Genomic DNA, 14462 nt, shown 5'->3' with positions numbered 1-14462 from the left:
ATTGTCAGAAATGGACACTATATCTTAGGTAGCCATCTGATATTTTAAAAGACCTCTGACACTTATTTTGGGGGAAAAATGGAGGATCTCTCATATTTAAGCTACTAGAGAAGTGGATTCTGTTATAAATACTAGGACAAGAAAGCAGAAAGGTCAGGCACTGGTTCTTTTGGAAGTGCAATGAAAATGAGTTGCAAAAGAGAAACAGACAGGGCAGAATCAAGCTCTGGTGTACAATACAGAGAGCAAAATTCCCATAACTCTTTCCCTTGTTTGAACAGTTTTAGGCAAGGTGTGGCTTAAATACAGTAGTTCTTTTTCTGAATTTGCAGCTTCCTTACCAGCTCAGACTTGCTGACTTCTCATGGTTTGGTCAAGCAAAACCACTTTCTTCCTCTTGTTCCATTGCTACAAGGTTTCTTACATGATCCATCTTGCTGGTGGTTTCTATCTCTAAGGAGGGAGCAGCAGCTGGCATGGCTGAGCTATGAGATCACTACTCAGAGTGGATCTAACTTTTCTGGTCTGAAGGAGCACTAAGGCACTCGCTCGATAACAGAATACCTTTGTGGAAGCTGGTAAGCCAAAGCTAATGTTGTGTCTGGGGAATGTACCAGCTAAGGGAGCAACTTAGCTCTTAGTGCAAGAGCATTGGTACCGTAGTTTGATCAAGGTGAAGTAGAAATTGGTGTCTAGGCAATAATCAAGACAAAAAACCAAAATTTTGTGACTGAATGTAAATGAAATCTTGATGAACAATGGTGCAGAGAGGGAAAGCCCTGAGAAAGACTGGTCAGTGTCTGGTCAACCACCCTGCTACAAGCCTTTAAGCAAACATCATTCAGATGTCTTGTGAGAGAATATCTTTTGGACTGTTTATTGGGAAGAATTACCACTTCTGTGGAGCTGCCCTTTCAAAAGCTTTTTGCAGACAACATTGATCATCTGCTTACTTCCTATGTCTATAGCCAGATGTTTCTTCATTTCATTGGAAGAGAGGCTGTGACAGAAGCGACAGGCACTGACTGAGCACTGCAGGTAGCAAACAGGTGCAGCCATAAGCAACGCTGACAGAGCTGTCCTTAAAATAAGCAAAGGAACTAGTGAACTGTAAACTTAACTGATAATGCTTTTGTTGATGCACTGAACAAAGAGTAACTGTTAAATCCAGGGTTTTACAGTCTTCTGTATGTGCTGTTTACTTATCAGCTATATTTACTGTTCCATTTTTACTTACACTAGTTAACTGTGCTTCAGTTGGACTGATTAAGTCCATTTAAGAAATACTTGTAGAGCTAGAGAAAAATGTTGAGTAGTGCCAATATAAGGGCTTCAATCTGGCTATGTAATCTGTCCAGAACCAAAGCATAGACTTTTAACCAAGAATGTCTCTGAAAAGTTCATTGGACACCAACATGTATAGGCAAAAAATGGCACATATGAATAACTCCTGAACAGGATCATTAAGAAACATCCTAATGTGATTTCAAGGAAATATATGAGGTAACTGATGTTATATATAATTCTGGTTCAAGTCAACATAGAATACAGCTTTGCATATGTATTTTCTTTGACTTCAGAGGGTTACGCTAGGGATAAATACGGCCCCATAATTCAAAATGAAATCCATTAATGTGGATGACATTCAGTCTACAGTCTGATGAAAGAAACAAATCTTTGTAGAAAATGCACAGAATATACACATTTTGATATTTGAACTTGAATTTCTGTGTACATATATAGAGAGATGCACATACTTCTATGAGTGATATCTTTTCAATAGTATGCAGTATCACTTTTCCCCTGAAATGGTCCTCCCTGCTTTTGTAACAAAGGTCTTTATCCTGATCATTAGATTTCTGCTCAAAATGGGAAGATGGGGAGCATTAGTGCATGCTCTCACCTTTTTTTATAGTTTGAAATCCAGAAAAAATTCCATTCTGCACATTTTTAGTGTTCATGCCGTCAGTACCTGTGCTGCCAAGGCTTATTGAAAGCAGCTGGATGCATGCCTCTGTCCTCCCCCTTTCTCAGAACTGCTGCCAGAACAGGTAGTCAGAAACGGAAAGTAGAGAAATATTCGAACATGTGTGCTCGTGCTCTCTCTCTCTCAGGAAAACAGCTGTGGCTTCCATAGGAAGCACTCATTTTTTCCCTTCAGCCAAGACTGTGGATACCCTTGGGCCCAGTTTTGGCGCAGCAAGCTGAGTAGGATACAGTTTATGGCATAAAACTTATGAGAGAAACCATTTGGGCAGTCCCATCCCTGGCAGAACACTAAAATTCCCCATGCTGCAAGCCACATGTGAGCTTGTGACCTTTTATTAGCACACCATGGGAGAGGTTAACAATTGTTGAGACTTCAGTCTTCCCTTTGACATACAAACACAACAATACCAAGTAGCTTTTTCAAGACAAAGCATATTTAGGGCACAACATCCTTTTTAATCCATTTTTCAGAATAGGGAAAAAAAAAACCCACAAACAACCCAAAATCTTACAATAAGAAAAGGGTGTATTTCTGGAAAATTAAAGGCTGCATTGGTATTATTTTCCAGAAATCTGAAATTGCTAATAGTGAGTAATTTGTGAGTTATTTTTAAAACAATGTAATCATGAGATGGAAACCAATTTTCACAACTGTTCTACGTCTTCGTGTGGCTAGTGCCATGAGTTATGGGACTAAGATCGTCCCATAGTTGGAGCAGTATGAAAAAAGCATGGAATTATGTGATTTTTAAGTATGTCTGTTGTATTTATCTAAGTACACATTTGTTGAAATTTAATAGAAGGAAAAAAAAGGGAAGCATGAGTTCAGAATTATTGATATGAGGCTTTTCAGAGGAAAGAATCAGAGAGGCCTGAATCTATGTCCTTTTGACACATCTTTGTGTTCTCAGCATTATTGCAGTGCATGAATCTTAATATTAGTAAAATAGGGATTGTAAAGTAACTCCTTTTTGGGGAAACAATCGTTGTCTGTTTTGTAGCTAAGAAACTGTGAAAACTAAGTGTCTTGTTACATGCTGCCTGGTCTGTCAAAGAATGCAGATTCAATACCCCAGAATCTCAGGCTTTTACCGTAACTCCTTGATTATTCTTTCCACCTTAAAGGCAAATAATTTTGAATAAGCAGTCACATAGTTTTAGTACAGAGAGTGTGCTTATAGGAAAATAAGAGTGAGCTGGCTCAGGCTTTGGCTGTCAGTCTTTGCAGTTATCATCTGAAAAGCCAATGAAAACTGATCTAGAATCCCCTTTCTACTCTGACAGGAGGCAAGTTCAACTGTGTTCAATGACAGAAACTGGGGGGGGAAATAAAGAAGCAGCAAATCCTGCTTCTCATCCCTTTAGCAAGGTGACAACTACATTTGAGAATGAAATAAGTAAAAACTTGCACATTCCAGTTACTACAAAAATTAGTTACTAACATTAGTCACTTGTGCTAGGCAGACTCATCTTTATTACCCACTGTTGACAAAGCAGATCTTGGCAAGTGTTAGTTAGAGGTGAAGAGCCTTTTTATATGCATTATGAATAAACAGAAATGTCAAGCTGGCAGGGATCCTGCGCTGAAGAAGGATCAAGTACAGCTACACCATAGATACATCCTGGCATCCTGGCCTGTATCAGGAATAGTGTGGCCAGCAGGACCAGGGAAGTCCCCCTGTACTCAGCACTAGTGAGACCACCAGTAATTACTTTTGGGGCCCTCACTACAAGATAGACATCTCAAGGTGCTGGAGAGGGTCCAGAGAAGAGCAGCAAAGCTTATGAAGGGTCTGGAGCACAGGTCTTCTGAGGAGTGACTGAGGGAACTGGGGTTGTTTAATCTGGAGAAAAGGATGCTGAGAGATGACCTTATTGCTCTCTGAAAGGAGTATGTTGTAGCAAGGCTGATGTTGGTCTCTTCTCCCTATTGACAAGTGATAGGAAATGGCCTCAAGTTGCACTAAGGGAAGTTTAGATTAAATAGTAGAAGAAACTTCTTCACTGAAGGGATACTCAAACACTGGAATACGCTTCCCATGGAGGTAGTTGAATCACCATCCTTGGAGGTGTTTAAAAGACCCATAGATGTGACGCTAAGGGATGTGGTTTAGCAGTAGTCTTGGCAGAATTAGATAATGGTTGGAGTCAATGATATTAAAGGCCTTTCCAACCAAAACAATTCTGTGCTTATGTAATATTTTCACACAGGTCAGCTCTTCTAAACATTTTCTCACTCTTGTTGTCTGCCTCACAACTATGTCCAGCTTATCTGTGTTTTCCTTAAAGGCTTTGTCACCTTTCAGTAGACTGGATCAATACCTATGGACTAAACGAAATGTTTCTGTTAATATCTTCCACACTGATATTGAAATATTTTTGTATCAGCACTGTATGGTTGAGAAACACTTTTTTTCTGATGTACTCCTAACTAATTAATCACAGCACATTTATATATTTGGTTTTTTTCTTAAGCCTATTATCTTTCATTTCTATTAAATTACACATTTTCTTCACTGTCTTCATATATGTCTTTTAAAAAATACTATGAAATCCTCTGTTTTCCAGAAAAAGAAAGAGGCTTCATAGTTTTTTTTAATTATTTTAGAAATGCTATGATATACACGCCTGCTTTTTCATCTAAATTTGAATTTCCCTCTCATTTTCTTCTTCCACTTTCTTCTCCACACAAGTTTCACTTAGATCATGTTCCCCAAGTTTTCCTTGTAGAGACTCACATGGATCACTTCCATTAATTTATTTCTTTTTCCATAAGCTAATTAAATAATACAACTATAATGGCTTGACATAATGAATATCAATGATTTATCCCATTTAAATATCTCTGTGGTTAATGATGATAACAACAACTTTTATGTAATCAGAAGACGAGTTTTGGGAATGGGAGTTTCCCTGGACAAGAATAGAAGCAACAAGCCAGAGCACAGGAAGAGTGTCTTCAGAGCAGGCAAGAGAGAGACACCAGTAGCCAGAAGGAGATCTACTTTTCCATGTAAAGGGATGGACAGAGGGCTGGACTGACATCAGCACATTTTTCTTTTCCTTGGAACTTAAAAACAGTCACAGTTTACTGCTTTTGGCCTCAAAAGAGGGTTGGCGACAGGATGGGTGTGTTCTGTCTATCTTTAACTTGGGCATTTATCATCTATGGCAAGATTTTTCCTTTACAGTATCAATTGATATTAACCCTGTTCCTGTGTTCAGGAGTTGGGGGAGATTGTTTGGGTTTTCTTTTTTTGTGGTGGCTTGTTTCATTTTGTTTGGTTTTGTCTCAGTTTTATTTTTCAATGCAAGGATTCATTTCCCTTAACAACACATTGGCTTTAAAAGCACTCTTGGTCTCAAATGGCTTTTACCCTTGATCTTCCTCTATCTTTCCTGAATACTCTTCTGGAGTTTGCCTGCTGTTCTGGAAATCCCTTCTGCTTGTCACTCAATTCTTTTGTCCCTCTCTGCACATTCTTACTCCTTTCTTTCACGTTTGCCATTAGTCACAGTAGCCAGCTTTTCCCCATCACTTCTTTTCAACATCTGCAGTAAAGTTTTTCCTGTCAGTGATCTAATGTCTGTGGGTTATAGTTAAAGGCTGGGTTTTTTGTTTGGTTTGGTTTTTTCTTTTCTTTTTTTTTTTTCCCCACACAATGGAAAAATTCCCATTTTGGAGCTCATAGCTACTCAACTTTCTCTCAAGAGGATATTGGTATACCAGCGAGCAGAGATCTTCCACCTTTGTCAGAGCTCTCCAGACTGACAGAGCACTCTTGGTTCTGTTGGCCACCCTGCCAGGGTGCTTACACACAATAGCCACACTGAAATGAAACCATCTGTGCAGGAATGTACAATATCTCATGTCTGCTAATGATGGAGAGATTAGACACTGACTTACCTAATGTTTTTCCTGCAATGTCAGTATAGTATTATATTAAACTGACATAAAAATTAAGTTTGGAGTCTGAATTATCTCTATAGCTACTTGTTTGGTGAAGGCTACACAGCTAAGTAATTCTGAAATATTATGTTTAGCTTTTTCTTTTTTTCCCATGTGCAAACTACAGTAATTTTTAATTTTCTTTTCTGTAGCTGTCATCCTATTTAGTTTTAGGCTGGATGTTAGGAAGAAATTCTTCATAGAGAGAGTGATTGGCCATTGGAATGGGCTGCATGGCGAGGTGGTGGAGTCACAATCACTGAAGGTGTTTAGGAGGAGACTTGATGGGGTGCTTGGTGCCCTGGTTTAGTTGATTAGATAGTGTTGGATGATGGGTTGGAAACGATGATCTTGAAGGTCTCTTCCAACCTGGTTCTATTCTGTATTTTCAAACAAGGATACAGGTATAAAGAAGAGATCCCTCCTGAATGGACTCCTTTAAATGATTTTGCCTCATCTTTTAAGTAAAAAACTTATATCAACTCAAGATTAAGCAGCACAATACCTTTCTTTTTTTCTACACCCATGACTGTTTAGAAAGAATCCCCTTTCTTTATCCCAGAAATACTGAAGTCCAGCCTTTCTCTCATAGAGAATTGCATTTAAAAACATGGAGTTCTTTAAGCTTAAATTTGATTAAATTTAAGATCTTTGCAGTAAACTGTTGATTAAAGTAAAATGATCATCATATTTCTTGCATAAGGAAGATTAAACTGCTCTTTCCATATTATTTAGATAGTGTGCTATGAAGTGAAGTAGTTCTTTGCAGATGTCTGGTTTATCCTTCAACTTGTGTTTGAGCTATAAGTGATGCAGTGGGATATATGTAATTATGCTACAGCTGCTGACAGGCCTAAAAGTAAATGAAATGTTTCATCTCAATGGGTACGTTTCCTGTTTAAATGTCTAAGAAAATAAACTCAACAGCTTTAGCCAAATTGAGACAGCACTATCTCAAATAGTTCATTTCTGCAACAAACAGCTATTAATAACTCTATCTTATTTGGCCTGTTAGCCTGCAACAGATTAAACTGGTATGTTTGAAGGACAAGGTTTTTTTAGTCTTAGCTTTTATGAAAGCTTTATTTTCAGTTGTTCCTCTAAAATACAATAAATGACAACATTTATGCCTTGTATTTCTCAAATCTGAGGAAAAATGGATGTTGAGAAGTTTAAGAATATTTAAAATGCCAAATGCAACATTCAGAATTAAGGCCTTCTAAAACTGTTGATCCTTAAACTTGCTTTTCAGAACTCTGTTGTCAAAAAACGATGAAACTAAAACAGCTGAAAGAGCAACAAACAGAAAATCTACAATATGACCACGCTCCAGAATGTGTAACAAAGTGTATATTTTGTTTGCAGGTTTTATGACATTTTTAAGCTTCCATGATGATTGACCATTTATAATTACTAATGTATTTATTTTTTTTCCTGCATTTGCAAAACAATGAAATGGACCTGCTCTATAAGTTATTTTCAACTATCCATTGAACAGCAAAGAGATTTGGTTGGTTTGTTTGTTTAACAGCATTTTACTTTGGGGACAATTTGAAATGTCTAAACATTTTAGAATCATCTAGGAATTTATAAATGGAGCTAGGTAACAATTTCCTACTGAAGCTATGCCATATGTTAATTAGTATAATGTTGATGCCATCTTCTGCTTGCATTAGCTCATCACAAGGCGAAGATTTTATAATTATTAACATGCTTTGGAGTTCCTGTTCATATGACTGACAGCAAAGCTTCCCAATTTATTGGGTTTTTTTGTCTTTTGGGGAATGAGGTAAAACCTTCCTAATCCTAGTGCTTAGGCTGTGGATTATTCTGTGTCCCAAGAGAGAAGGAATTTCATAGGTAACAGTTCAGTTGGATGCATTTATCTACACGAGTGATTTGAGAAGCAGTGGTCTGGTTTCTCTTGAGTGGAGATGCACGATACTATGCTGGATGCACTTAAGCCGTTTTAGGTCTAAATATAACTTCAGTAACACTGCCTGTGTGAAAATCCCCATGTATTTAGCTAAGGGATGTGACTTTTTAGCTCATGTGCAAAGCCAGGAAAGACGGAGTCAACCTGGTGCTGTGCTGAGAGAGATTTAGCAGCTTATGTCCTTGCTAGCTCAGGCATCTTTGCAGTGCACTTGATTTCATAGTGAGGATGTGCCCAGCTGTGAAAGCACTGAGGAATAGATATCCTTTCTCCAGATATTTCTTTGTCTTTCCTGGAGAGGTAATATAAGCCTTTTAAGGTACTGGGGCTTTTGAAGCCTATGTTTTAATGAACTTTTCTAGCTTTAGAGTCTTGAACTGTATTTTAATACAAGAAGGAATGTTTAAAGCATTGAACCAAATAGATAGGACATGTATATGCTACTTTGCTATTATTTTCTCACTATCTGTTAATAATGAAGTATAAAACTAATGAGCTGTATCCTATTAGCAAAAAAACAGTCTGTGAGTATACCATCAATATGCTCTGTGGGGGTTGAAAAAGCTTAGTTTAATCCCATGTGTACTAACAGTCTCTTAAAACACACCATGGTCTAGGTCAGGGATGTCCTAAATCTGCTAGATGTGCTGCACCAATAGTCTGAATGTGTGTCACAAACCTTTATGGAGAATTTCCAGACATTTTGTTACTTTTACAGAAATCTTGGACAAATGATGTGAAGCCACTGCCATTGTAGTTGTCCCTGTTCCTTTCTATCCATAGTTCTCTCATTAAAATGAAAAAATCAGCTTGTCATTTCCTTCTCCTCCTTCTTCTAAGTATATGGAAGGCATCAGATAGAGAAAGAGCCTTCTTGTTTACTGGTTTCCCTTTCCAAGAGTTGTTACTCCAACTTTTTTTTGCTAGTGCAATCTTTTTGGTCTCTGCACCATACAAGATCAATGATTTCTGGATCTGCAGTTAATGCCAAGGCATTTTTCTGCCAGCCTCAGACTGCTCACCTCCAAACATGGAACCAAGAATGATGATCCATGTGTCTATAACCCAAATCCTGACTCTCAGAGGTAGTGAACCTCCTCCCTCACTTCTGAGACACGTACTTCCTGTCTCTTCTGCACTGTTCAGCACCTGAGGCTGTCCTGTCTAGAGAATTGGGAAAAGCAGCAATAGTATTGATGAGAACCACACCATTTAGGCACTTGTGAACCCTAGAGTTTATTCAACCACTTAGTTACTTAAAAAATAATAATATTAATAACAGTCACATCAGTTAATGATCTCCATCTTTACTAGGAAAGGACAATGACATTACCTTCTCAGAGCCTAAAAACTCCTCTCTCATTAATACAAATAGTATGAAATTAGTTCTGGTGCCTTTGAAGAAGCCATGTCCAGAATTTGTAGATAAAGAATATAAAAAGCGCCTTAACCATATTGAACTTGCACTACTAGTTTAACAACTGAGAGGGGTGAGTGATGAGGGCATACATTGAGAGGGGTCAGGGTTTATCACATTTGCCAGTACCAGCACTGCAAGATAATGAAGTATGTGGATGTGCTGATCTTCCTGAACCCTCTACAGTGGTAGGAATACAGCACCCAGCACAGAGCGGTTCAGAGAACTGAGTATCAAAAACATACACATTCATTTAGTGTGGTACTCTGCATATAGCAAATTTGCTGCACAACTGGAGACTCTCTGCAGCAAAGTTTGGAGTTAACATGTGTGGGCAGAAGACATCTCTGTCTTCTCTGATGAAAAGCAGAGAATCATTGAATGATTTAGATTGGAAATTATCTGAGGTGGTGTGGTCTGAGCCTCTTCCCCCTCCCTAAAGCAAGGCTAACATTGAGCATTTGTCTACGTTTCTAGACCGGTATCCAAAGCATTCTAATTCTGTCCAGGTGAAATCTGCAAGAAGACACCATGTCTAGGCTACTCAGATATACAAAGCTGTTGCAAAAACCAAACCATCAGAAAATAACATTAGTGATCAGCAAGAAAGCTAATCAAGCAGAATTGGGTGCCTGAATGTAGCTAATGATTTTGAAGTACTTCACAGCCTAATAAACTTTGATCACTCCAGTGGGGATTTCCCATGAAGAACAGACTTGGTACTGTAGTGAATCCATTACTTAAGCTACCTTTGTTCTTGTGAATGGTGTTATTTACATTTCTGTAGGCTTATTCAGAGAGGGAGTATGGGCTGTGTGGAAATAGACTGTGTGGAAGGTGGCAATGTAAATATTTGGAAGAGCACAGTCATTTTCCAGCAGTCTCAAGAATAGCCTATAATTAATTTGTAGTTATATAATTAATTTATAGTTACTTGAACAGGTAAATGTAGCAAGTGCTTATATTAAGGTGGCAAAAGTTTGCATTTTACTTTGCTGAATATACGGTTGTGAGAAATTCTGCTTTTAGGCTTGGCTATTCTGTATATGACCACTGTCTACCTTACTTTATGATTTCAAGACAGAAATGAAATGCTTTTCTTAGGTAATATTTGAGGAGGAACTTTTCTTCATGTAAAAAACCAGAAGAAAAGTATACTAGTTAATTCTATCTTGAATTAGGAAACATATGCATTCTGTGATATGTGAATATTTTTTTGTCAAGGGAAAAATATTAGTTGGTTTGGACAATACAATAATGAGAATTTCTGTGACAATAATGTAGAAACTGCAAAAGAAGGAAAAAAACAAACAAAACCCAAAAAACACAACCAAAAAAAGCTCCAAACTAACCTGTTACAGTGTGAGAGAATGGAACAGAAAACGCAAAATGTCTGCCCATAGGATTCAGAAAATATGTTTTCTCAAGGGCATTAGAAAATACTGGTCAACTATAGTTCAGGCTGCCTGGTGGAAAACTCTTCTGCTGCTTCCTGCTGCCCACACTACTGTCTGCTCAAAATTCTGGCACAGACCCGCACAGCTTTCCATTGCTGACATCACTTGATTGCACCATTCCTTCAAGAGGGTCAAGCCTTATAACTTCAGAATATGTAGCAGCAATCAAAAGAAACTGAACTCCAACCTACACAGCAAGTTTCTGCTTGGTAGCCCCATACAGCTGGCTCTGTTCAGGGTAGGTCAGCATTATAGCAGTAGACCCAGCCAGAATCACTCTCATGCAAGGGAGAATGTGGCCTCTTAATTCTTTTCCCTTATGTTTGAGTTTTTTCTCAAATCCTGTCCCCCACAACCTTGCAGCATTATTGTTTTATGAATACGTTATTTCCATCGAGTACTGGCAGTCCTGAGGTTGATAGGCGGTGAATCAATACCTTTATAGAATCATGAAGCCAAACTAGTTCTGCAGATCCACAGTGTGCAGTATGTGGTTTTTCATTCTGGATGTAATAACTGCAATTTGAAATACGCCTCCGCAAGCAGCGATTGCATGCTTTAAGACGTTCACAATAAGGAATTTAATTAAGAAAGACGAAAGTGCATCACTCCATTTGAAAAAGAAAAATTCACCTGAGATGCTTTTTTTCATTTTTAGGCTATAACAGCAATAACCATCTTTAGCTGAGGACATTTCCTGGGGCTTAATGGCCCATGGTTCTGCTTCTTCAGGTGATATCTCCCAGCAGTCATTAATCCCCTACAAATGCCCTGCACCTCAGTCATTAAATGTGCTTAAACGTGCTTCTTCTGAAAATGAAATACTTCTATATTTAATGCATCTTCCAGGAATAGGAGTGATCTTTCTGAAGTGAGGAATGAAAGGAGTTTAGCAACGTGTCAGAGAAGCACTAATTATGACAAGTGGATAAGTTCTGTTTCTGGAGACAGCACGACAAAGAGTGATTCACAGTCATCCCAATTATATAACAGCTAAATCAGAAATACAGATAGTTATTTGTAGTTGATTTTCTCCTGCGAGGCATCTCAGCATAGAAATAATGCATCCCTCAAAACACAGAGTATGTGCCTGCAGCACCGCTCCACAAGTCTATCCATTCTATCACTGTAAAAGAGAGCTATGTAGTTTTACAAGGTGTTTGTGATGATACAAGAAGGAAAGGAAAAAACAAAAAGAAAAAAAGTAGTAAAATCTTTCATACCTAAAGGTCTGAAACTCTTACAAGTAAGTCTTTTGGTGAGAATTTTATAAGTCTTCAGTAGAAATGGGACCACAAATACAGGACCAACAGTGTCATCAGATGATGTAAACACAGTAGGTAGCCTACCCTTGCTGAAGTACAATTAAAGCTTTGGCTGAAAACAACTGAAGGGAATTTGTCTTGATGGAGGCTGAATGGGGACTGGATTTAATTTTAAATTTTAATTGGAATTCTGTTTACTGATGCATTTTGTTATTTCCATCTTGTGCTACTAAAATGTGTAGATTACATAAAGCCTGCACCTGTCTCAAACAGGTTGTGAGAAGGATCAGGCTTGATTCCATCACATTCGTTTCAACGAGTACTAAATGATTACCTTTTAGGTGTTATGGTCATTTATTATTTGTATTGGACATCCAAGTCTTGAATGACTGTGGAGATGTAGATTTCTGGGCCATGCATTGTTAAATGTTGAATGTTAAATAATGTTAGGATTGGAGTTCTCCTAGTCAGTACCTTTAGATTGCAAATTAACCTGAAAAAAATAACGATCCTGATACGACCCCCAAAATTCCCTTTGTTTTCAGTTTTCTCTGTCCCATCAGACAAAATTTACAAAACCCCTCATTTGAACAAAATATATTTCAGAACCAATTTAATGTTTTAACTTACAGTAAAAAAATTCACTTGCTTCAGTAACCCATAACAGGTGCCAACATTTTGAAATATTCTGAATTAGAGAAACTTAAAGGGCAATGTTTTACGTGTGCACACACACATGCACACACTTCTTATCCTGCTCTCTTGTTTTTTAAACAAAGTTATTACCTAAAGTATTCCTTCTTATGCCCGATCAGTTTTCAGCAAATAAACTAATGGGGGGGTGGGGAGGGCAATTTGATCTGACATTAAAATTGACTAACTGAAAAACCCAGATGAACATAGCCAAGGACAAGATAAGTTGTTTCCAGTACAGCTCATATTTTAAATGGCAGATTGGGGAATAAGTACTGATGTACTGCAGCTAAAATATCTCTTCTGCCATAGATTCAAGTCTACTTCGGGTATTCTACCCTACCATGCAACTTACAATGTCAGCATTCTTCAGATCATTTCCTAAAAAAAAAAACCCAGTTAACGTTTTTACACCTACCTTCTGTCACAGCCGGTGTTACTATTGCCCTCTCTTGTTATATATGACTTTGAGTACTCCAAATCCAAACAAAATTACAAAGAAGGGAAGGTCATGCAAACTTTGCCATTTATCTTGCTTTGGTATCATTCAGGAAGAACAAATTCAAAGAAGAGTCTGCCCAATGAAGAGTAATAGAAAAAGAAAGCATACATTCATAAGGAGAATTTATCAATATGCCTAGAACTTTTGTATGATTCTTCTGGTCAAGAGCTTTCTGATTCATTCATTATATTTACAGACAAGTATAATTTAAAAAAATAAAAATATTCTGTTTCTAACTTTAAATTCTGTGTTTTAGGTGTTGTTTTCCCTCTGTGCTGTGTTTTGGGGAATCCAAATTATGAAGCAGAAACCTTCATCCAAAGAAAAACATCACTGAAAGAGCAGAGCTACCACCACTTTACCTGTGGAAGCAGCGCTTGGGAATAATCTTCTCAGTTCTCCGTAATTAATCCATCATGAATCCTACCAAATTGCAATCGTTTTACACATGATAGGAGAATTTCATTATTCCATATGAAGATTTGAAATATTCATTAGGCTGTGTATTGATTTTTCTTTGCTTTTTTAGAATAATATCTGATTTCCCCCCAATTTAAATAAAATGTTTATTCACAGCATATATCTTACATGGAAGAGATTACAGAGTCTTAGAAACCATGTATAACTAATAGCATTTTGCATTGATTTCATTAGTAATCATATGTGAAAAGTGTTTTTCACAAGAGGAATGATTAAAATCATACTTGTAACCTGATGTAAAGTGACTGACTGACTTCCTGTTGAGGCTAAATGCAAGCATATGTGAATGTCAGTTTTTCCGTAGTGATTGAATTACACTAGAATCTCAATGTCATGCCCAATTCAGTGTTCATAACATACAGCTACATGAGGATGAGTAGTGAAGGCAAGAAAATTATTAAAAACAGCATGATAAAATAACTCAAGCTAGTATGAGTTGAAACATCTTCAGTAACATTGGCCGATGTACGTGTTGTGTAATGCGGGCTTGCAGTTTAGCCTGAACGCTTTGAGTACACCTGCAGCTGCCAGCTTTAGATACTGATGAAGACATACATGGGTATCCCGTTGACTAATGCTACTCACATGACAAAGTAGTTGCGTGGCTGCGCCCTTCGTTACTGGTAGTTTTCTGCCGGGGTGATCTCAAGGGAGGTGCACGTCTTGTCTTTCAGGAGCTCTTGGAAAGATGGTTTGTACTAAGATAGGAAAATTAAATACAAATGGTAAAGGGAGTCTCCAAACAGCGGGACTGGCAAAAATACTGGAACGCAG

General features: G+C 37.8%; 1 protein-coding gene across 1 annotated transcript in view; it reads left to right on the top strand.

The window, feature by feature from the left end:
- The window catches only part of AGMO (alkylglycerol monooxygenase), a 190782-nt gene extending 177167 nt beyond the window's left edge, over window positions 1-13615 (top strand). Inside the window, exon 13 of the mRNA XM_009903069.2 lies at window positions 13465-13615. Coding sequence (XP_009901371.2) covers window positions 13465-13545 — 81 coding nt within the window. The 3' untranslated portion in view covers window positions 13546-13615. The remainder of the gene's footprint in view (window positions 1-13464) is intronic.
- Window positions 13616-14462: the final 847 nt, after the last annotated feature.

This window comes from Dryobates pubescens, chromosome 4, assembly GCF_014839835.1.
Source record: "Dryobates pubescens isolate bDryPub1 chromosome 4, bDryPub1.pri, whole genome shotgun sequence".
Taxonomy (NCBI): domain Eukaryota; kingdom Metazoa; phylum Chordata; class Aves; order Piciformes; family Picidae; genus Dryobates; species Dryobates pubescens.
Note: the sequence above shows the minus strand (reverse complement) of the source record. Positions and strands in the feature narration are given on the sequence as shown.